General features: G+C 39.0%; 2 protein-coding genes across 6 annotated transcripts in view; one reads left to right on the forward strand and one right to left on the reverse strand.

The window, feature by feature from the left end:
• RB1 (RB transcriptional corepressor 1) overlaps positions 1–6,110 on the forward strand; it is a 175,399-nt gene extending 169,289 nt beyond the window's left edge. Inside the window, exons 28-30 of the mRNA XM_027771835.1 lie at positions 1,277–1,419; positions 1,939–1,988; positions 4,573–6,110. Coding sequence (XP_027627636.1) covers positions 1,277–1,419; positions 1,939–1,988; positions 4,573–4,646 — 267 coding nt within the window. The 3' untranslated portion in view covers positions 4,647–6,110. The remainder of the gene's footprint in view (positions 1–1,276; positions 1,420–1,938; positions 1,989–4,572) is intronic.
• Positions 6,111–16,140: 10,030 nt separating this feature from the next.
• RCBTB2 (RCC1 and BTB domain containing protein 2) overlaps positions 16,141–25,322 on the reverse strand; it is a 52,115-nt gene continuing 42,933 nt past the window's right edge. For all 5 annotated transcript variants that reach the window (XM_014587904.2, XM_014587903.2, XM_006140430.3 and 2 more), the window contains one exon: positions 16,141–16,676. In XM_014587904.2, coding sequence (XP_014443390.1) covers positions 16,536–16,676 — 141 coding nt within the window. In that variant the 3' untranslated portion in view covers positions 16,141–16,535. The remainder of the gene's footprint in view (positions 16,677–25,322) is intronic.

A 25,322-nucleotide genomic window follows, 5' to 3' on the forward strand; every position in this document is an offset into this window, starting at 1 on the left:
AGGAGCTATAGCCGTCAAGCTTCACAGAGGCAGGTACCGTATAAGTAGGGTTCAAGCTGGATACGTAGGTATACAATAAGTGATCTTCAAATGTTTTCATTCACTATAAATAATTATTGAGGAAAATATACACTGCTTACTAAAAATATTATTATTTTGTGGAGACACAGCATTTATTTCTTTGTCATAATATGTATACGTGTGTGTGTGTGTATATATATATATGTACATGCATATATATATATATATATATATATATATATACACACACACACTCTTAATATATTTTCCATCAAAACTTCTTTTTGTACTTTATTTTTGTAAAATTAGTTCATTTAAATTTGGGAAATAATGAACAAAGTTAAATCTTACTGCTGAATCTGTCAGTCAAATCAGATTTAATTTCTATTAGGAAATCTGACTTCTTTTTTTCAGTTCAAATAAATGTGTTCAACTACACATCTCTGAGACAGTCACCTCACTCTGGTTCTCAAATAGATAGCTAAGAAATAGAATTGACCTGTGTGTTTGTCCACTGGATAAAATAAGGTGGCATGTCCTTCTTGTTATCCCTTACCAAAGCTTTATTTGTTTACTGTCACAGGACTGTCCTTCAGGAGATATGTATGACTCAAATTATCTTCAATAATACTGCATGGATTCAGATTCTGAAGTCTTTGAATATTTGATCTTTTATTTGAAAAACCTTATGAATTAGCCACATTTCAATGATGGTTTAAAACATATAAACTGTATGGCTTGTCAACATAATACCCATAAAATAAAAAAAATATTTTTCCCCACATAATCACATATCAAATTCTTATGACCTTCCCTCTCATTCTGTAATACCCTCTCCACCACGAAAACCAACCAACCAACCAAACAAAAACCTATCAAAATCAAGATTCCAGATTCCAGAGAGCTGTTTCAACTTTGCCTGCTTCTGAGAAGTAGCTCTAGTTTTGTATGTGGGTGAGTTTTCAGAAATGAGGAACTAGGACTTTCAGATTTGGACACTGAGTTGGAGGAAGAGTAGGAGCCTCATGGGAAAAGACAAGACTATAAAAAGAGTGTGTATTTAACTGGGGCAGAATTAGGGACAGTCATTCTGATTCTGAGATTTTTCATATTTCATATTTGGCCCAATAATGTAGAAAATTAAAATAAAGGAATTACCTGCCTAGTTTTTGGCATATGTTAAACTATCATTTAGGATTGCTAATTATAAAACACTAGCATTTAATAATAAAATAAAGAATTCTGTCATTTCTAGACTTCCGAGAAATTCCAGAAAATAAATCAGATGGTATGTAACAGTGACCGTGTGCTCAAAAGAAGTGCTGAAGGAAGCAACCCTCCTAAGCCACTGAAAAAACTACGCTTTGACATTGAAGGGTCAGATGAAGCAGATGGAAGGTAAGGACAGTTTTAGAACGTTTTTCAGTACTGAGCTAGTCATCAGATCCCCAGGTCTGCTCTGGTCCTGACTTCTAACAATCCCTTCCCTGCCAATTGTATTTGGAAGTTGTGAGAATGGCTCAAAATAACAGGTACAAATGTATCCCCAAATTAAAAGCACCATACAAATTATATACCAACTACCAAAATTCAATGATGGTATTGTATGTTAAAACTCTGATCTTATTTTTGACAAAGCTATCGATAAAATTTTATTGGTTTTAAGATTATATTTTAAAATGCTTACTCTAGAAAATAATTACCTACTGTATTTTTTTAAGAACCACTAAAAAGATGTATATGATCATAAACGTATGACACTTATATTTTAGATGGTTAATTTATAAACCTTTGAAATGAAAAGCTACTTACTAAAATGGTAACATAAGTCATTAACAGCACCATAGGTATGGAAATTTGAGTTTTCCATTTATACATACACATATTAAATATTTTGACTTTTATTTTAAATTGCAGTAAACATCTTCCAGGGGAATCCAAATTTCAACAGAAACTGGCAGAAATGAGTAAGTACTTACCATTTCGTTTGCAATAAATGAAAGAAACAATTGTTTACATTACCCAAAGCCTTTTATCACTTTATAAGAGAATATACACATATAATATCTTTCATTAGAAGACCTGTTTATGCAATTAAAATAGCCTTTTATTAAGAATATATCATTTATAAACATGTTTGGGTTAAGTGTATAACGCAAATGAAGATTGCATTTTCAAGAATCACCTTTCCTGAATTCTCCTATGCAGGAAGCCTAAGTGAAACATTGCTTGCCCACATTTTCAGCATAAATGGCTATGGTTAGAAAATACTTTAAGATGGCAGAAACATAATGAAGTACTCTTTCAGAGTGTTAAGGAAAACGATTTGATAAACCAAGCATATATAAGAATAAGCACCCTTATTTGAAGAATGATCTTTTATTCTGCTATTGTTGAGCTTTCCTAATTTGCAAATTTTAAAATTTAATTTCAAACAAAAGTTTCAGTTACTGGAAATCAGAGTTTTGATTAAAAGAAAAAGATACCAGGTTATCTTCCAAGTTAGAATGACACACATATGGAATTTGAAGGCAGATAGAATTCTGTCCTAAGCCACTCTGAGACTCTAACAGATTAATCCAAGAATAGCAGATGGAGAGCACATATAGGAGAGAGAAGTGCTCCCTACAGCTAGTGGGGGGCTCAGAGAGGTAGCTGTGGTAGTGGGTGTGACACTTCTTGATACCTGGGACCAGGTCACTTGATAGGAAAAGGAACTGAGACTTGGAAAGAAGAAAAATATTTAGGCGATAAAAGATGTTAAAACCATCATTTCTAGGTCATAGGACAGGTTAATGAGAACAATACCAATAAAATGTGATGAGAGGTTGTCTCTCAACATGTCTTTGTAGATACAAACTTTGAAATCTAAAATATTTAAAGAATGCTTTCAGTTTTTTTTTTAACGATTTTTCTTATGTGTATTATTTTAAGAGTACAATTAAAACTAAACCAAAAATTGAAATGTTCCAGTGACGAAGTAATCTCTTTTGGGATTTAATATCAACTACTATATTTCTATTTAACTTTTAAATAGTTGACGCTTTTCTTCCCAGTACATGAAAATATGCCATCAGACCTTGAAAACATGTGGAAGTATTTTGGAGCCCACCAAAAAGAGCACTTAAAAAGAAACAGAAAGCTGTAAAAACACATAGACGTTCTTAGAGATGAGTTCATTTGCTACAGTCAATACATTCCCAGTGACACACTTAGCAATAATGGTGCGTTTCCACTGGCAGGCCAGAGTGCGGGGTCTTTGTGCAGCTGAGAAACAGGTCAAGCAGGAATTGAGCTCTGCAGCTGAGGCATTCTCCAACAGGCCCTTCAGATTTCCTCAAGGAAGTGTAGTCATTCAGGAAAGATCATCACACAGGAGTGAAAGGGCCAGAGGAGGAAGTTACAAATATTGACTATTTATTGTCTTTTTCAAATGTGAATACTCTGTTGCATGTTTAAGTTGTTTCTGGCCACTTGAAAAATCAAGTTAAGAATTTTTAGAGAATTTAAAGTAAGTGTTCTGGTTTTGTTTACCTTGGAATTATTATTGTACTACTATGTTAGTGTATGCCCGATTTAAACAAACTGTGAGCTGACGTCTTTGCAGTACCTGCAAGGCATCTCTGAACACAAGGGAATCCCCACCTTTGCAAAGAATACCACCACTTGATCTGGCAGATCCAGTCTGGACCAGCCCGGGATTGTAGTCAGCTCAGGTGCACGTTAAACTCAACCTCATCAATCTGAAACAGTGGTCCAAAAGGGCAGCTTCCTGGGAATATGTGATACCATCATTTAGGGGCACATAAAGAAAATATTGGGAGTTCTATGTTTAATTTTTTTTAAGTTTATTTTTTCCATGGGAGACAGAAAGAGAGACATGCACATACAACGGGGTCTTTTACACGACTGTCTACCTCTGCTCTCATCTAGATCCCTGTGCTTAGGGAGGTCCTGGGATGCAAATTGTTGCACCACCACTTGGCCCATGGAAGTTCTTTTTCTTTCTGTTCTGTTCTTTTCCTTTTTCTCTCCTTTCTTTATTTTAAGACAGGGTCTTCCTGTATTGCAGTCCTTTGCCTCAGCATCCCAGCTGAGACTACAGATATGCACCATGCCCTGCTCTTTTTTTCAGACAGGATCTTGTTATATTGCGCAGGTCAGCCTTGAGCTCCCTATCCTCCTACCTCAGCCTTCTCAAGTAGCTGGGATTACAGGCATTCACCACTGCATGTGGTCCCAGCCTGTAGAGCATGGCATCTTAGTGAGCACCCCACAGCTGGGCCTCAATTTATTTTTATGTCATCTCTTTTTTATAACGTTTCCTTAGGATAGGTGCGTTATGATTTATACACACATATATCTTGAGTCCATATATATTTGGGTGGTACATGCATGGGAAAATTCCTGCTACAAGGATTTGCGATTTTTAAAAATTTGAGACCACTGTTTTTGCAAAGTCCTGAGCTCCATCAATTTGACTTGAGTGTAATATATTACAGATTTAATCAGCACCATCAATGTTATTAATAGTTCATCATCCTTTTCCAGCATCTACTCGAACACGAATGCAAAAGCAGAAAATAAATGATAGCATGGATACCTCAAACAAAGAAGAAAAGTGAGGATCTCAGGACCTTGGTGGACACTGTGTGACGTTTGCTCTTGGTTTTATTAATTTATATGTATATTTTTTTAATTTAACATGAACACCCTTAGAAAATGTGTCCTGTCTTCCAAATGTAATTCGACTGGCTGCCCAGTCACCCAAATATCCTGAACTCTTCTGCTAAAATAGAAATTATTAGAAACTAGAAAAAAAATACTAATTTTTATGAATCAGATGTTATTTTACTGTTGGAATCTGATGTAATATGTACTTGTTTTATAATTTTTCACTTTTAAGTACAAGCAGAAAGCAAAGTATGAACGTGATACTGTCCTACTACTGACAGAGATTTCATACCTCAGAACTTGGAAGAACTTACTCTTTCCTTCATCTAACTCATGCTTTAAAAGGAGGACTATTGATAGTACTTTTGATTTTTATACTATTCAGATCACTGAATTTATAAAGTACCCATCTAGTACTTGAAAAAATAAAGTACTCTGGCCAGAGCTTTGCTGTAGAGGACCCTGGTATAATATATCCCAAGTGCACTTTCTCATTTCTCTGGGTCCTAAGGAATCAAGATATAAATTAATTTTATTCCATAAGCAGACTGTTAACTATAATTGCCTTAATTTTTTTTTCCTTAAAGATCTGTCTGATTGCATCTCCACAGTTACTCTGCCGTCCTAAATTTGGGGAGATTTGCTTTTCTCTGGAATGGTACATGTCTTCCATGTATCTTTTGAACTGGCAATTGTCTATCTTTTTTAAAAAAAGTCACGATGATCTAACAATGGCACATTCAAAACCATATTATTTCTAGTCCAAAACTGCAAGGAATCAAAGATTTTGTAGGTTGGCATCAATACTTCTTTCTGACTTTGTATGGAAGCTTCAGATTAAAACAGCTGCATTAAAAAAAAGAGGTGCATCCCTGCCCCTACACCTAAAGGTGTATTTAAACTATCTTGTGTGATTAACTTATTTAGAGATGGAATAATTTAAAATAGGTGGTATTTAAGATAGCATCAGCTAGCTTTTAGGAAGATCATTTTGTCTAAACTCAGAGTTCTCTTTTATAAGAAGTCTGGTCTTATTTGTTAGAAAACAAAAAATTTATTTTGTGCTCAATTAAGTCTCAGATCTGCTATTTTGACAGTTATATTGATAACAAAGGCACTAGAAAGCTTTACCCCATTTCTGCATTACTTTTTGCATGAATATCAAACCAGTCAGTTAGTTTTTAGATCAAAGACTCACCATATTTCTGAATCTTGTGCTAATATGTTCACATTAGAATTAGTGTCGGAATTTTAGGAACTTCAGTGATCGTGTATTGAGATTTCTTAAATAAAGCTCCAGATATTGCTTTATTGCTTTTTTTGTATTGATTAAAAGTGTACATTTAAAATTGCTGTTACTATTTTCTACAATTAATAGTTTTGTCTATTTTCAAATAAATTAGTTGTGAAGAGTCTTAATGGTCTGACATAGTCTTAAAGTGTACTAGTGTTTTCTTCTGTCTAAACTTTCTTCTGGTATGTCATCTATTCTCCACCTTTAATGGGCTCTAAATGCTGATGATTCCCAAATGTATTCCCCCAATCTTGACCTCTTCACAGAGGCCAAAGCTCTCACAGCCAGCAGATCTGTAGCTTCCAACTCAACCCCATTCCCTGCAGATTTTTCAAAGTAAGTACTGATATCAAACAAACCAACCAAAATATTTTGTTTCTACCCTGGTGCTTCACCATTTTACTAAACACTTACTAAGCTGAAAAACTACTAACTCTAGCCTGAACCACTGCCATAGACTCCTGACTAGGCTCCTTCTTTTTTTTTCTTTTTTTTTTTTTTTTTTTAAGATTTTTGCCTTAGGTTGCATGTACTCACTGGAGAGAGAGAGAGAGAGAGAGAGAGAGAGAGAGAAATGAGAAAGCAAGCTGCGACCCAAACTCCTTATCAAGAACTATTAAGCAGTGCCTGCTGATCTCCCCATCCTCATCTTTGTGGTATTTTTTCCTTGCTCACTAGACTTTAGCCACATTGACCTTTTGCTTCAAAGACCATGTCCATCCCTACCTGAGGTTTTAGGTTTTTCTTTTTTCTAGCTGACATGCCCTCCCTCTAGAATTTTACATAGCTGATCCCTTCCTGTCATTCAGGGCTCAGCCTAGAGGCCTCCCAGGCTAAAATCATCACTCCATATTGTGACACTCTCCTTCAAAAGTGTAATATTATTTATTATTATGTTTCACCATATGAAATTGCCTTACTTGACTTCCTTGTCGTCAGTCCCCCATCTCTGTCCACCCCCCCACCCCGGCCCTATACTCTAAATATCAGCCCAGCTAGTCTTACTTACAGCTATAGTTTTAGCACCCTGAAAGCCCATACATGAGGGGGAATTGAGGCAGAATATATATGTCCATATTTTTCCAAGTGTGTGGAAACAATATCCTCTTCCCCTTTTAAAATGCTATGTACTGGAGCTAGCAGTTGGCATGGTGGTTAAGGCTCGAGATTCCCACATGGCCAATCATAGTTCAAGTCGCAGACCTGGAGGCTTGAAAATCACACTGGGCATGTGTGCATAGATGCCCAAAATCTTTTGAGAGAAAAATGAAGGAGAAAGGATTGCATCATGGCCATGTTACCTGGAGGTGATTTCTTGCTTTCCCTCTCTGTCTCTTTATGTCTTCCCCTCTGGTGAACACACTCACCCTTGGGCAAAAACCTTAAAAAAAAAAAAAAAAAAGCCTTGTACCTACCATATTCTGGGCACAGTTCTAAATGCTAGAGATACAACAATGAATATATAAGCCTAAATCCCCATCCTTCTGGAACTAGTGTTCTAGTTTCAAGCAGAGAAGAAATGATTAAAGAAGTGAGGACTGCCTATTATGTCAGATAGTATTAAGTACTGTGGAGAACAATACAAGAGGAGGATGGGAGGGCTGGTGGAGAAAGCGCTTTAAAATTAGAACGGAATGGTCAGGGAAAGACTCACTGAGATGGTATTTGAGTGAAGACCTGAAGGAGATGAGCAAGTGAGTCTTACATTAACAGGAATAAAACATTCCACAGAGAGGAAAAGCCAGTGCCCTGAGGTAAGAATATGCCTGGTATGTTTGAAGAACAGTAGGGAGTAGAATGGGAGGTGAGGGGGTCTCTCTTCATCTGGTGCAAAATAGATTAATGGTCTTTCCTCCCAAATAGTATTTATACACACACACATACATATACATATATTTCACCAAACAAGTTCACAATTTTTTCCCTCTAATTCTAAAATCTAAAAAGTTTTAAAAACCAAGTGATTTTTAAAAGTTAAAACCACCAAAAAACCTTAAAAACACCCAAACCTATGATTGGTGCCAACATTCATATGGCATCAAAATACACAGAGCTGGTTACAGTCTATTTCACTTATTGGGAATGTTCCCATTTACCACAAAAACAGCAGTATGTTTGATTATCCAGAGCTAACCCATGCCCTACTTAGGGTGAAGGGCCAGTCTCTGGTGGCATGGTGACAGAAGCTGAACTTGGGAAGCTGAGACCACAGGGGAAGCCCAGCCTACCCTAGGAAGCTGGGCACAATGGGCACAACAGTTCCAGCTACTCAGGAGGTTGAGGCACAAGGATTGTGATGCAGTTAGACCTTGTCAAATTTTTTTTAAAAAAAGAGCACATAATAAAATGATTTCCTCTTAGAACAATAGCACATTTGGTTCTGAAAGAAGGAAGGCAAATAAAGAGGACAGAGTAGCAAAAGTAGCAAACATCTCAATAGGGTGCATTTTTGTTGGGTGGGCATTTTTTTTTCCGTCTGAAAACAGCCACTGTTTATTTACTGACCAGATTACAAAAACAATCATGGTGGATACCTTACTTCATCCTTCTAATAAGTCTATTGACCTGGTCTTCCCTGTTGCCAGCATCTCCACCTTCTACAAAATGGGTGGTCTTTTTCTTCATTCCACCTGGTGGAAAAGATAATTTGAAAGGCCACAGGAAGTTATTTGCTTCTTTGGAGCGTTTTCCAACAGTATAGATTTCATGAATCAGATCCTCCATGCAGATGATGCCAAGAGACTAAGCAATCAGTTATCTGTCAAAGCAATTTGCTTCTTACTGACTTTGCCATAACTTCAGGTTTGGGTGCCGCCATGCAATATATGGTTCCACAATTCTCAGCATGTTAATTTAGACCTTGTTGAGCTTAACAGAGGTATCATTGAAGATCTGGCAAAGACGAAGAAGCTGCAACACCTTTCGAACCTTTAGGCTCATTCCATTGACACCTCTGGTCCTGATGACAAACGCCAATTTGGGTTCTGCAGGTACATAGAAATTGCCAGCTTTTCTTGCTACCCTGGCCATGTGAATCTCTGTCTGTATTCCTTATGATAGTGCTTAGCTTTTTTGTAGATAAGATTCCTCCTTGCCTTTCGAAGCATCTTTTGAGCAAACTTTTTTTCTCAGACACTTGATCTCCAGCTCTGCAAAATTCCTTAGCTTTTTCTTAAGGGTTTCTGGCTCAGCAGTACCTCAGTGGCTTCCACATCAGCAGGAGCCTGTTTTTTTTTCTTGAATGCCCTCCACGGGTTCCAGCCGGAAGAGCTTGGGTGGGGATCTTCAATGAAATGTGGTCTCTTAAGTCTAAATCCAGCAGCCTTCACAACGCTAAGATGTTTTAGTCTGGATGACAGAAAAAATAATCACTCCTAGAGATTAATTTAGTATTCCAAAGATTAAATGCTTAAATAAAAAGGATAGGTTGAAATCCACATATTTGCTTACATTTTTTTTTCTTTTTCGTGTGCCAGAGGGTACAGGTACCTGCCAGAGAGAGATGAGGTGGGAACAGGGAGAGAGCACTCTCCATGGGGCATGGTCACACTGCAGTCTCTTCTCCATTTATTCTGTCAGGATTTCGGACACACACATGTGCTTGGTATGTTTTTCAAGCTGCCAGGTTCAGGACTTCACCCACGCAGTCAGCCATGTGTGATCCAGCTGTCTCAACACCAGGCCACTGAATGGCCCTTACTTTTCACTGAGTTTCTGTGGTAAACAGGGAGAGGAGAGGAACCCCATGTGCTGTTACTATTATCATCTAGATGACCTAATTGAAACCTGCTTATAGAAGCATATTTTTATTCCTCATTTTAGGGCCAACAGAGTGTACACAACATGGGTAATGATTCAGTAGAATTTTCCCTTGGGCCAAATAGATATTTTACAGGGCAACTTGAAACCTTGCTTCTAGAAATATTTTCTACCCAATATATCTTCTTAAATAGAAATATATTGTGGTAACTCTGTATAGTGTCTAAAAGGGATTCAAAAAAGCTATTTTAACATGAAGCTGGGATAGTCATCTAGTCTCATAAATCATTTTTTGTATCCAGTTGTGGGGCTTAATATATTAGTATTAACACATGTAATCATGAGAATCGAATATAAAAGGTTAAATTAATTTCACTACAGCAGTTGCTAAATAGAAATAAAAAATATTATGACGGGAACCAGCAGTTAGCGTAATGGCTATGTCGTTGGACTCCCACGTAGTCGACCGCGGTTCGTGTCCCGGACCCGGTGGCTTAAAACTCACGCCGGGCGCGTGTGCGGGCGTGCCCAAGATCCCGAGAGGAGAATGGAGGAGAAGGGATTGCAGCGTGACCATCCCCCCTGGGGGGTGATTTCTTGCTTTCTGTCTCTATGTCTCTCTCTGTCTGTCTGGCGAGCGTACGCGCCCTACAGTGAAAATCTCTCAAAAAAAAAATGTTATGACTTAACCAAATTTACTGAGAAAAATCTGTAAGCGTTTGCATTTTTATGTTTTGGCAAAGGTTGACTTAAAAGTGATGGTACGGTAAGAATTTTCCTTTCCTTTCACAGTTCTCCCAACCCATTTGTTGTTGTAACCGCAGGGAGAGGACTAATACAATAGACAAGATTATAGAGTTTGAACTTGTTTCTTTTCATTATCACCAGTTAAGAATCCTGCCTCTAGGTCACTCCATGTTATAGCACAGAATGGCAATTCAGAGTAGTTCTAAACTGCAAGACATATTTGACATTCTTAACCTTGGCTTTTAAAAATAAATTAGATAACATCTTTACAAACCTCCACCAACAGATAAAGACACTACTTCTTTCCTATAAATCTTAACCTCTCTCTTTAAAAGGTAGGGTAAGTTTATATCAGAAACAATAAACTATTGTGAGAGCAAGAGGGAACCAAATTTAAGGATAGGAAACCTAAAATAAACTTATGTTAAAAAAAAAGAATCTACTATTCCATTACTTTCTGTTGTAGTTATGAATGTGTACCTTTTCTTTCACACGTCACTAATAGATGGCAGCGTTTTCTGTAGCCTTCTAAATGCCCATCTGTTAGAAGGAAATAAAGAAAGGAAATCTTTTTCCTTCCCATAAAAATGTCAGTGGCCTCCTCTCCTCAAAGGCCAGAGAGAAAGCATGTTTTTTCAGATAAATGTATCCACACCCAGGACTCACATGTCTTCTCTGAAACTGGTTTAAAATTAGCTTTTCTTTATTGTTTGGAGTTACAAGTTGGAAGGGCTGAACTACTGAGCCTCATTTTCAGATAAACATCAAAAGTACTTGCAAAGCTTTTTAAATACACTGAATTAGATCCCCGAATCTGTATCATATAAAAGTCCTACTGATCATTCTGTCGTGCCTAAATGTAAAAAGGACTGAGATATATAATAATACGAACTCCCACACACAGCAAAGGTGAGCGAGAGAGAGAGTCTGGGTAGAATCCGTAGTAGTAACTTGTGTTCTGTCAGTGTGACTATTGACTCATTGTGGAGTTTGGTAAAGGACAGTCCATTTCTTAATTCCTAAATAAACTTAATTTGTTCTTCTGTGGGTGTCCCAATTTTTCCATCCAATGAGTTCATTAAAACAAATAAAAACAAACTCTGAGAAGCTTCAGGTGACCCTGTCAAAAACAGGGAAGGGAAGACAGGTTTCGGAAGACACTGTAATATTGTAAAATAGGAGGGTGAAGAAGAAAGACCAAAGAAATGAAGACTGCTAACTGCCAGAACTCATAGCTAGCTTCTTCCCAGCTCTGCATATTTCTTTGCTGGACAAAATAACAAATCTCTCGAAAAACAGACCAATAGTTAACTTTTGAAAGAATGAGTACAATTATATAGTTCCAAAAATTCAGATTCTGATTTGGAACTGGAAGCATTTAGACTTCTTTGCCTCTGCCAGCTGTTTGCAAAAAAATAGATAAGCAGTTTGTCAAAAAGAAACTAAACAAATGACTTCACTTCAAAGAATAAAATGACAAGCCATAGATGGGGAGAAATATTTGCAAGAGACACATCTGATAAAGAACTGTTATTCAGGGGGCCAGCAGATAGCATAATGGCTACATCACTGGACTCCCATGTAGTTGACTGTGGTTCGTGTCCCAGACCCGATGGCTTAAATTCACACTGGGCGTGTGTGTGCGTGCCCAAGATCCTGAGAGGAGAATGGAGAAGAGAGTGTAGAGTGGCCAGCCCCCCTGGGGGGGTGATTTCTTGCTTTCTGTCTCTCTGTCTCTCTCTGTCTTTCTGGTGAGCGCATGCACCCTATAGCGAAAAGCTCTCCAAAAAAATAATAAAATAAAATAAAAAGAACTGTTATTCAAAATGTACAAAGAACTCTTTAACTCTACAATAAGAAAACTCAATTCAGAAATGGGCTTGGGAACCAGCAGTTAGCGTAATGGCTATGTCGCTGGACTCCCATGTAGTCGACCGTGGTTCGTGTCCCGGACCCGGTGGCTTAAACTCACGCCGGGCGCGTGTGTGCGTGCGTGCCCAAGATCCCGAGAGGAGAATGGAGGAGAAGGGATTGCGGCGTGACCATCCCCCCTGAGGGGTGATTTCTCGCTTTCTGTCTCTATGTCTCTGTCTGTCTGGCGAGCGCACGCGCCCTACAGTGAAAATCTCTCCAAAAAAAAAAAAAAAGAAATGGGCTAAAATCCTGAACAGACACCTCACTAAAGAGATACACAGATAAAAAGTATATGAAAAGATGCTTCACCACATGTCACAGAGAAATGGAAATTAATTAATTAGTTATTGCTAGAGGACACATGCATTAGCCAGCGAGACAAGGAGAGGAGAATGCATCTGCCCTCCTCCCCGCATGATCCCACTACAATCCTTTCTTCATTTCTCCCTCTCTTCAGGATTTCGGGCACACACACACATACACACACACACGCTCCTGGTGTATTTCTCAAGCCACTGGGTCTGAGACTAGAATCTTGCAGTCAGTCATGTGTAATCTGGCTGCCTTATCAATGATTCCAGAGAACCAGCCTGGGAAATTTAAATGAAAAACACTGCATACTGTTTAGAATATTCAAAATAGAATATTGAGAACACCAAATGCTGATGAGGATGTAGACCATCTGGAACTCTCATTCATTGCTGGTGAGAATGCAAAATAGTACAGCCACTTCGTAAAGCAGTTTGGCAGTTTTCTACAAAGCTAAACATAGTCTTACCATATGATCCAGCACTTACCCTCCTTGGTATTTATTCAAAGGAGTTGAAAAACTTAGGCCCACACAAAAACCTGTACATGAATGTTTGCTGCAGCTTTATTCACAATTGCCAAAACTTGGAAGCAGCCAAGATGTCCTTCAGTAGGTGAATGGATAAACTAGGACATCCACACACCGGGATATTATTCAACATAAGAAATGAGCTGTCAATCCATGGAAAGACATGGAGGCAATGGTAATGCATGTTACTAAGTAAAAGAAGCCAATCTAAAAAAAATGACATACTGTATGATTCTAACTATATGGCGCCTTGGAAAAGATAAAACTATGAAGACAATAAATATACTAGTGGCTGTCAAGAGTTTAAGGGGAAGGAAGGAGGGATGCACAGGTGGAACATAGAGGAGTTTTAGGGTAGTGAACTTTGTTTAATACTGGGATAGTGAACACGTGTCATTACATGCTTGTCCAAAACCATAGATTTTATGATACCTGAAGCAAACCCTGACATAAACCATGGATGACTATGGGTATTAATGAGGCATTGATGTGGTTTCATCAGTTGAAATAAATGCACACTTTAGTGTGGGATGGAGATAGTGGGAGAGGCTGTGCATATGAGGGGGCAGGGGACAGAGGGGAAATACCTGCCTTCTCAATTTTGCAGTGAACCTGAAACTGTTCTTAAAAATAAAAGTCAGGCCAGCTGTAGTGACATGGAAGACTGGGGATCCAGTGCCTGGGCTGATCTGGACACATCAGGTGTACGTGCATGCCCGTAAACCTGGATGGACGAGAAGGCTGGGGGGAGGATCACGGCATGAGACCCTGTTGAGGGGGCCTGTCTTTGTCACTCGCATGAAGGAAAGAAACTTAGGAGACAGATTAAAAAAAAAAAAAAAGGATGGGCTGCCCTGTAGCACAGTATTTAGCATTATGCACTGGGATCCAGACACCATAGGCCCAACTGTAGTTTTAATACTATCGTCACAATTTGAAAAACATACCAGGCACATGTGTCTGTATGCCCAGAATCATGATAGGAAGGAGAAATGGAGGGAAAAGATTGTGACGTGACTATGCTCCATTGGGGGTGCTTTCTCTCACTCTGGTGAGCACATGCCCTGTTTAAAAAAAAAAAAAAATCTTAAAATTTAAACCAGAACTGGCTCTGTGGCCTGGTGGTTAAGGCAGCCAGATACCACATGGCCAACAGCCTGGTTTGAGTCTCAGCCTAGTGCCTTGAGAAACATGCCCAGTGTGTGCATGCCCCAAACCCAACAGGCTGGAGTATTGGAGAAGAGATTACAGCATGACCATGCCCCATGGGGTCAGGGGGAGAGGGAGTAGACTCTCTCCTCTTTCCTCCTCTGTCTCATTCTCTGGCGAGCACACATTAGACTCTCTCCTCTTTCCTCCTCTGTCTCATCATTCTCTGGCGAGCACACACGCCCTCTAACACGCACCCCTCCCCCTGAAAAAAAGTGACCTAACCTAAAAAAAAGTCAAAGGCAATAATATGAATAGTAATTAGGTTGTGTATGAGCCATTTATGTTTTAAGGTGGGCTTAGCCTTAAAAGTAACTGCTTTAAAAATTAAGAGTAGGGGGGCGCAAATGGTGTGGAGGTTAGGATGGCAGGATCCCACATGACCGACTATGAGGTTCAAGTCCCAAAGCCGGGGGCTTGAAAATCATGCCAGGCACATGTGTATGCATACCCAAAATTCCAAGAAAAGAGTGGAAGAGAAGGGATTGCAGTGCATCCGTCTCTGGAAGGAGGGGGGATGTGATTTCTCATCCTCTCTCTGTCTCTCTGATGTGCACACACATCCTATAGCAAAGAAAAAAAGAAGAGTAAAATTATATCAAATAAATTTATGTAAATTTAAGAAATATATGGTTGATTTTTTTGTTATCATTTTTCTGCTGCTTAGGGATTAAGTAAAACACATTTGTTCCATTATTTTCAAATAAGCACTTTATTATCAAATAGTTCAGCATCAGAACAAGATTTCTAATTCCAAAAGGGTTTTCTTTACATATGATATTGTGAGATACATTTTAGCAGACCAACATTACAGCCTGTTCTGGTTTCTCTCTTTTAGTTGAGTCACTTGTTTTGATCTAAACAGTATAAATTTATTTTATTCTTGTTAATGCTGTTCGTAAAATATAAGCCTTAACTCCTTTTCCACTAGTACTTTATAATTACACTAGTACCAGATTAAGAGGCCTGTCGCACAGTGACATAAAAGTCAACTACAAGATAAATACACATCACTTTTACTTTCAGAGGCAAAAATATCTTTGAACAGAAAGGAAAGGATCTTAAACAAACATATAAGGCATGTGAGCCCAGAAATCATATTCATTCAAAGATACTCCATATTCGATAATACCACAAGAGAAATTAATGACTCAGAGTAAATAGAAAGTTAAAATTAGCCCTTGGGCCTTTGACGAGTTAATTGCCAAGGCCTTTTGTGAATTCTAATTAATGCTCTAAATTAGCCACTACTTCTCAGAATGATGTTCCAGAAGAGTATGAACCTCAGTAATCACAGGCTGCTTTAAATTTATTTTATGCGATTCATTCCTTCACCTTGTATTACGCAATAAAGCTGTTCTTAAGGTGTATTATAACTGGGACCAGCACTTGGTGTAATGGCTACATTGCTGGACTCCTATAGTCGACCATGGTTCGAGTCTCGGACCTGGTGGCTTAAACTCACGCTGAGCGCGTGTGCATGCGTTCCCAAGATCCCGACAGGAGAATGGAGGAGAAGGAATTGCAGTGTGGCCATCCACCTTAGGGGGTGATTTCTTGCTTTCTGTCTCTCTGCCTCTCTTTCTGAGAGCACATGTGCCCTATAGCAAAAACCTCTCCAAAAAAAAAAAAAAAAAAGATGTATCATAACTTAATTGAGTACCTACTGTATGCAGGACACTGCTGGATGCTGACAATGTGGTAGAGACAGCCTTCTTTGCCAAAATCTGATGTCAGCCAGCTGAGTAGTGGAGCATTTGGCCAGAATAGCATAAATTGAGACCAGCGTGCCAAAGGCATCCAACTTAACTGACTCAAAAACAGGAACTGATAAATATAAGACGTTTTTTTTTTTTTTCCTTTGCACTTAATCACATCTGATCAGAGCATTTGATGCTTTCTACATAAACTTTGAACGCAGGCAGACGGAAAAGTGACCACCGTTTTCCTTTTGACAGAGCGCACATATTCAGCCAAATGTAGCTCATCATAAATCCTATTAATTTAAGAGGAGTTTAATCTCTGGCTTTTGCAAGGGAAATAAAAAGCTCAAAAACTCTCCTTTCCTGCAGATGGAGATCAATTTTTAAATGCTCCAACTCGGCTTGCTTTGCTGATAAAGTTCTTCAGGAGGTCATGGTCCATTTCTGCAAATCCTGAAGTTTGTGTTACCACAGTCAGATGGTTTATGCAAAACCTGAAGCAGAATTCTTCTAAATCCTAGGAACACCAAAAACAAAAAAGAGTTAAATTCATATTTACAATGCAATACAATATGGCATGAAAATTCCTAAAGCAAGTAGACAAGAAAAAAGGATTTGATAGCCAATAGGAGGAAATGTACAGTAATACCAAAAGAACAGTTACCAGTATGGGTTGCATGTCTTCACCAAAACTCATGTTGAAATTTACTCCTCATTTTATTTTATTTTTTTGAGAGGTTTTTGCTATAGGGCGTGTACTCTCACCAGAAAGACAGAGAGACACAGAGAGGCAGAAAGGGAGAAATCTCCCCCAGGGGAGATGGCCACACTGCAATCCCTTCTCCTCCATTCTCCTCTCGGGATCTTGGGCATGCACGCACACGCGCCTGGCATGAGTTTAAGTCACCGAGTCTGGGACTCAAATCTCGGTCGACTACATGGGAGTCCAGCAACATAGCCATTATGCCATCTGCTGGTCCCACTCCCCATTTTTTAAAACAATTATTTTATTTAACTTTATTCACCCTTATTATTTTTTAACATTTGACCAGAGAGAGAGAGAGAGAGAGAGATTGGGAAAGTGAGAAAGCAAGCTGTCAGGTTGAACCACAGTTGACCGTGTGGTAATCAATTGCCTCAACCACTCCACCACCTGCCGGCCTTTTACTAAGAGGTAGAGGCCTTCTAAGAGGTGATATTTAATTGATGATTGCCATTATCAAGGAGGTGGTTAGTTATGGGAGTGGGCTTCTGATGTAAAGGAGGCATTCAGGCCCATTTCTCTGTCTGGTGAGCTGCTCTGCCCTTTCGCAATGGGAAAACTCTTGTCAGATGCTGACCCCATATTCTTGGCTTCCCCAGCCTCTAGATCTATAAGAAATAAATTTCTTTTCCTTATAAGCTACCCAGTATATATAGCAGCAAAAAACAGACTAGGGCAATTATAAAACTTGTATAATAATATAAATCCATGCCTGTATAAATTTAATGAACAGAGTAAAACGTTCAAGCTCCTCCACACTAACCAATGTGAAGACCGACTTTTTCTTCTCATAGATAGGCACCAAAGTGTATGAATTCTTCAGTGCCTGTTTCTGTATTGTTATTTCTCTTTCAATATTTGTTAAAGGCTCTATTTTTATCTTTCATATCCCCTGGGTGCTTTGAAACAGTTCTACCTGTGAAGAGTTTGTGGAAGAAAAGGATAAGCCATGAAAAAGAAATGCTGGGAAACTAGCAGTCTGAAGTCATCAGCAGGCCACTGCTCTCTCTCCTTTGCAAGAGGACAAAGGCTGTGATGGATGGATTTCATCACGCTGGGGAATACAGTGCACCCAAGTGGACTTTAAAAGTTCATGGAAAGATGAAATTACAGTATAAGTTTAAATTGCTGCCAAAAATTTTGAAACTCAAGCACAATTTTTTTTTTAAGATTTTTTTAAAAGATTTTTACTATAGGGCTTGTGTGCTTGCCAGAGAGAGAGAGAGAGGGAAGGTGAGAAATCATCCCCAGTGGGGTTGGCCATGCTGCAATCCTTTCTCCATTCTCTTCTTGGGATTTTGGACACACATGCTTGGAATGTTTATTTCAAACTGCTGGGAAAAGGAGTCAAAATGCAATCAGCCACATGGGGTCCAGTGCCTTAACCACCACATCACATGCTGGTCCCAAGTGTATATATATATCTATATATCTATATATATAGATATATATATATATATAAGTTCCACGTATTTTCTATGAACTTTTCTAAGACCCTTTAGATCTCCATTGATCTAAACTGGGAAATGCTTTGAAGCAATCATGACTTTTAAGGCTCTCTGGCAAGAGAAACCCAACAAACTGATGTTTTCTGGCTTACTGGAATGCCTTCTGGGTCAGAGAATAATCCTGTAGTAATTCTCTCCATTAGAACGGTAAGCCTGAGAATCAGAATAAAGGTGGCCAAATGCATTTGGGAACTGTGAGGCCAATATGCCCAGGACTCCGATGTGCCTCTGGCCTGGGCTGTGCTGAATTCTGACCCAGGACAAGGTGCTGCCAGGTGGTGGTCACTTTGTGAAGTCTCCTCTTTGTCTCTAAAGCTAATTTACACACACACACACACACACACACAATCCAGCAATCGTATATGCACATTACACACTATAGTATTTTCTCCTTGAGACACATATAAATTACAGCAAATGCCAAAGACGAATAAATAGACTGAAAAATTAGAAAGACTGACAGCTATGCCAGTGTACGCGCAGACCTACAGTACATGTCTTTTTAGAAGAAACAAACTGTGCAAGGAAAACCTGTTTATGTCACCTCTGTACACACAGAGCTAGGCAGACAAGGTCACACCGCAACAGGACCTATCTCAGTTCCAAGAAAGCCCTCGGCGATTAAACGGAAAACTACCACACCCACTTGTCACAGCATATTACTACACATAAAACCGTGCTTTGGTAATATGTACTGAATATCCCAGAATCTATTTGCAATCATGTATTCTTGCTTAAGTTTTTAGAAATAACCATTTCCCCCCTATAGTACATGAAAATGAAACAAGGCAGAGATGCATCTCTGGCTGAATGCTATAGGGAAGAATGGAGAAATTCATACCCCACCACACACATCAAAGCATGTCTGGAATTAGGTAGCTAAGCCGTGGGAAGGCTTATAGATTTGGATGGCATCAGTAAAACTGCTAATTAACAAATGAACAGAAGGACTCTTAAGAAGTTAGCACTTGCATCCACCCTCCTTTGCTTTTCTAAAATGAGAATTTCCCAAAATTACTAAGGACAGGACATAGAAGAGTTCCTCTAAGAAGTCAGTTAATTGGCACAGGTGACATTAGTGATAAGGGGATTCTGCTCATACGTTATTTTTGACAAAAGAATTATAGTCTGTTTTAAATAGTGCCACTGTATAAGGCTTCATGTTTTAAAAGGGGCCTTTAGTTCTGTCCCGAAGTCCAGCCACATTTCCCTAGTTCATTCGATCTCCTACGCAATTTTCATACTTTAGTGCCTTAAGCCCTAACACCTTGCTTATCTTCCCTCTAAGCTAACATGACTTCCTATTTCACTGAAAACACAGAAGCACTCAGAAGAGAGTCTTGGGGCTGGCAGGTGGCATGGTGGTTAAAGGCACTGGACTCCCACATGGCTGAGCGTGGTTCAAGTCCTGGAACTGGTGGCTTGCTTTCTCACTTTCCCCCTGTCTCTCTCTGATCACACTGTAAAATAATGATGATAATAATAATAATAATAATTAATAAAGTTAAATAGCATAATTCTTTAAAAAAAAAAAAGAAGAAGAAGAAGAGAGTCTCCGCCAGCTCCTCTTACCACCGCAGTTCCTTGCCTTCCTGCCTGGAGACACTATCTTCCCTCTTCTCACTTCCTTTGATCCCACATCAAGCTTGGCCCTTTGCTTTTTCACTGGCTGCCACTGCTCCACCTCCTTAGGGACCCCACCTGTCCCCTGCTTCTTTAGCTTTTTCTCTTTACTCGATCTTTGCATCTTTATACAAACATGCTTCATTCTTTTCATCTTAAAAAAAGTAAAAAATAGGGACAGGCAGGTGGCATGGTGGTTAAGGGACTGGACTCCCACATGGCTAACCATGGTTTGAACTGCAGCCCTGGTGGCCTGCTTTCTCACTTTCCTCTCTCTCTGGTCAAATTAAAAAAAATAATAATAAATAATTCTTTTTTTTTTTTAAAGTTAAAAACATGTTTGACCTTAAATGTACCTCCAATCTGTTTCTCTTTATGTTTTTAAGGCAAAACTACTGAGAAAAATTGTCACTACAAGTTCATAAAGAAATAGAATTAAGTCTGGCCTGGTAGCCTAGGGGTTAAGAGCTGAATCCCCTGTAGCTGACCACAACTGGAGTCCCAATCCCAGCAGCTTGAGAAACATCCCAGGTGCATGTGCATGCTCGTGCATAGTCCCAATCCTGAGGAGATGGGGAAATGGAGCAGAAGGGATTGCAGCATGGCCATGCCCTACTGGGGGTATTTTTGCCCTCTCCCTCCCCCCCTGCTCCCCATCTCTCCATCTCTCTCTAGCCAGCACACATGCCCTTTGGCAATTTAAAAAAAAATAAATGGAATTAAAATATACATTTATGGGACCAGCAGTTGGCATAATGGCTATGTCGCTGGACTCCCATGTAGTCGACTGCAGTTTGAGGCCTTTGCACAGTGGCTTAAACTCACACGGGGCATGTGTGCGTGTGTGCCCAAGATCCTGAGAGGAGATTGGAGGAGAAGGGATTGCAGCATGGCCATCCCCCTGGGGGGTGATTTCTCGCTGTCTCTCTCTGTCTTTCTGGTGAGTGCACGCACCCTATAGCAAAAACCTCTCCAAAAATAAAAAATATGCATATAAATTTGTTTTGGTGCTAAAAACTTTGACTTCCGTGCATAATCTTTTCATAAACATATTTTCCAGGAACTTTGTGAAGATCCCTTGTATTCTTTTCTAATTCCTCTGCTTCCATTTTCCCATCAGGCATACTTCATAGTCAAATTGAAAGTCTTTGTTAAGGTCATTTCTGGCATTCTAGTCAAAAAATACACTAGTCAGGTCTCACCTTGACCCATCAACAGCACCTGATGTGATTAAAGACTTCTTCCTTCCTGACATCATATTTTTCCTCCTAGCTTCAGAACAGTGTCCTGGTTTTTCTCTTAGCTCACTTCTCACTCCTCCTCCGTCTCCTTTGCTAGTCTTTCCTCACCTCCTTGACTTCTAAATATTGAGTGCTCAGCCAGGGCTTAATATGCAGACATGTCTGTCTCATGTCAGCCTAACAGCTTTAAATCTCTTTTTCAAGGATACAGCAGTAAAACAGGACAGTCTAGAAGCTAACCCACAAGGTAAGGTTCTAGGTTTGCATCTGGAGACATCCCTACATACACTGGGCACATGTGTGCCCATAATCCAGGGTTGGCTACACTAGGGACTCAGGGTGAGTCCCTATTGGGGGCATCTCTCTACCTTTGTTTCTCTAAATCATGGGAGAAATAAATAAAAAAGTTTAAAAGTAAATAAATCCATTTTCCCCTGAATCCAGATTTATTTATCTACTTCTTTATTAGACACTTTCACCTAGATGTTTAATATATTTCACAGATGTAATATAATCCAAAATCAAATTTCCTTTTTTTAAATAATTATTTATTTATAATTGTATTTATTCATTCATTTATTTTAATTTGACCAGAGAGACACAGAGAAACAGAGAGAGAGAGAAAGTGAGAAAGCAAGCCACCAGGTCCGGGACTCGAACCACGGTCGACTACATGGGAGTCCAGCGACATAGCCATTATGCTAACTGTTAGTCCATCAAAACCAAATTTCTGATATTTTTTCTGAAAATGCTGTTCCTCCCAGCCTTCTGTAGCTCAATAAAGGACAATTTTATCCTTTCCGTTCATTGGTCAGGCCCCAAAACCTTGGACTCTACCTTAAATTTTCTCTCTCTCTTTTTCTCCTTCCCCTACATCCAATTTGTCATCAGATTCTGTGGCCTCCACTTTGAAATCATTCAAATTGCAACCACTTTTCACCATACCCACTGCTAATAACTTGGACAACCCATTATCACTTACTGGACTCTACCACCTCCTCTAACTAACCACTCCCCTTGTCCTGCACACTTTTCTCAACACAGAAGCTAGAATGATTATTTTACAGTGTTGGTCAGATCAAACCCGCCAATAGCTCTCTCATACGAAAACTTGGATTTCTGAAACTTGCCTCTTGGGTTCGGCAGACCATGCCGCCCTCACACACCATCTCTCTGTCATCTTCTCTAGTTCTCACTGGGCTCTGTCCACATGGACCTTGCTGTTCCTCCAACATACCACCCACCTCCTTGAAGGCTTTGCTCAGGTAACCTTCTCAGCGATGCCTTCCTCCCTGACCACTCATTTAAAATTTCACCCTTACCCTCAGCCTGGCATTCCCTGTTTATCTGTCCTAGCTTAGTTCTTTTCATATCTCTTATTCACCATCAGACATATTATATATTAAATTTATTTATTTATTGCCACCTTCCCGTGCCAGAAAGTTCCATGAAGGGTGGTCCATTGTGTTCACTTGCTAGGTACTAGTGCCTAGACAGTGCCAGGTCTACAGCAGGCACTCAGCAAGTATCTGCTGAATCCATGATTTTAAAATACAGGGGACAACAGAGAATTGTAAATAAACATGTGGTTCTAAAATATGCTCAATCTTGGACTGCATTCCAGCTTTGTATGTAGTTTACTAGCTGACCAAGAATTTACTAAATCTGAACTTCGGTTTCTTCGTTTTTAAACTGGGACTAATAATACCCAAGTCTTATAAGGTATTTTGAGGAGTGAATGAGACATGAGCGGTGTTTAGAATAACCCTCAGCTCATATTAATTATGTACCAAGTGGCAGTCTAGCGTGAGGGATAATAATTTGCCAAAAGAGCCCACTTCCTGGTTGGTGACTGGAGTCAGCTTAGTCAAATATCCTGTTCCTTTTTTTTTTTTGGAGAGGTTTTCGCTATAGGGCGCGTGCGCTCGCCAGACAGAGGGAGACACAGAGACAGAAAGCGAGAAATCACCCCCCAGGGGGGATGGTCACGCCGCAATCCCTTCTCCATTCTCCTCTAGGGATCTTGGGCACACACGCACATGCGCCTGGCATGAGTTTCAAGCCATCGGGTCCAGGACGCGAACTGCAGTTGACTATGTGGGAGTCCAGCAACATAGCCATTACGCTAACTGCTGGTTCCCAATATCCTGTTCTTTATAAAAAAAACTTTTACTTTACATTAAGAATACAACCTCTTTTACTTATAGTCTTACACTCATTTATGATATAACAATTAGTTGGACAAGCTGTAGTGAAACAGGGTCACCAAGGGAAAGTTATTAAACAAATAATCAGTGAGTATCTACGATGTGTCAGACAACCCGAGGCATAGGCGATTTGGTTATGAGCAAAATTAAGTCCTCGCCAGGCCTAAAGGAACTTACTTTCTGAAAAAAGAGGGTTAGAAGATAACTATACAAATAATTCACATGAATAAAGAATATGAAGAAATCTTAGATGGTAAGCCTGGCTCAGATGGAAACATGTGCCACCATCTTGACATCCAAGATGGCCCTCCAGAGTCCAGGATTATCTCCATAACTTTGAAGAACTAGATGTTGCTTGGACATGAAGCATGATGTCCCCCATGCACTATTACCTTAATAAAAGACATTCAGTGTATTCTTTTTTTTAATTTTGCCAAAGGGCATGTGAGCTCATCAAAGAGAGAAAGTGAGAAAGCACCCCCATGGGCATGGTCATGCCACAGTCCCTTCTCCTCCATTTCTCTCTCCCCTGGAGACCTTTAGGCTCACACAGATGCCTGGTTTGTCTTTTCAAGCTGTTAGTCTGGAACTAGAATCACACAGTTGACCATGTGGGATTCAGCTCACGTAACTAGCAGGCCACAGGCTGGCCTTATTGTACTTTTAAATGCCAATGTTTCAAGGTAGATAATTTTTTTGTTTTGTTTTGTTTTGTTTTAAGGTTAAGTGAACTTAACTTCAAGTAATTAGAATCTGAAATAATAATGTATCCTAGAAAAAAACAGAAAGTGCTATATGAAAGTGTCACTGATCTCTGGCTGATGAGTCAATTTCCTTCCTCATACTTTTTGTATTTTCTAAATTTTCTTTAATAAGCACATTATTATTTACACAAGCAGAAAAAAAAGTTATAACCTTCTTTCCTCTACAATGTCTGTTTTTTGACCTAAGGAGAGGATATCCTTATACCAAAAGGAAATCAACTCCAAGAAGTTATGGCCTGTTTCCTAAAGATTTAGCTCTAAGATAGGTTTTCTTTCCTTTTCGTATTATCATAACAACACAGGACCACTGTAGAAAGTTCCGAAAACACAAGCAAAGAGATTGAAATAAAAAATCATCCATATTCCCACCATCCAAAGATAATGGTTAATCATATTCTTCATTCTTTTTTCCCTATGTAGATAATGAATTTTGTGTCTTTTTAATTATTCAGTTATTTATACTTAAAAAAAACAGGATCAACGCTTTCCACTTAATAACACATCTTGAATAACTGCCTAATTTCATAGTGTAGCATTTTATAAAAAATAATCTACTATTCACACTGACTTTTTCTAATTGTTCAAAATTATAAACAGTGCTACAGTAAACATCTTCAAAGCTAAATCCATGTCCAAACATCTTGGTCTAAATTTATGATTATTTCCTTAGGGTAAACTCCAATAAGTGAATTTCTCAGTTAAACTGCATTTTTAAGGTTTTTAATCATAGTATATTTAAGGGGCCTCTAGAAAAACTGAAGAAAGAAAAAGTGACCATTTTGTACTCTCATAGCAGTTTAGGAGAACAACCATTACTCTCAGCCTTTACTATTTCTTTCTTTTTTAAAAAGAATTATTCTTATTTAACTTTATTTATTTATTGATATTTGACCAGAAGAGACAGAATGAGAGAGAGAGAGAGAGAAAGCAAGCTGCCAGGTCTGGGACTCAAACCGTCATTGGCCATGTGGGAGCACCCTGCCGGCCCCAGCCTTTACTATTTCTAAAACATATTCTCCAGTGTGATAGGTGAAAAATACCATGTTTTCATCTATAT

This window comes from Tupaia chinensis, unplaced genomic scaffold (assembly GCF_000334495.1).
Source record: "Tupaia chinensis unplaced genomic scaffold, TupChi_1.0 Scaffold000037_17, whole genome shotgun sequence".
NCBI lineage: Eukaryota > Metazoa > Chordata > Mammalia > Scandentia > Tupaiidae > Tupaia > Tupaia belangeri.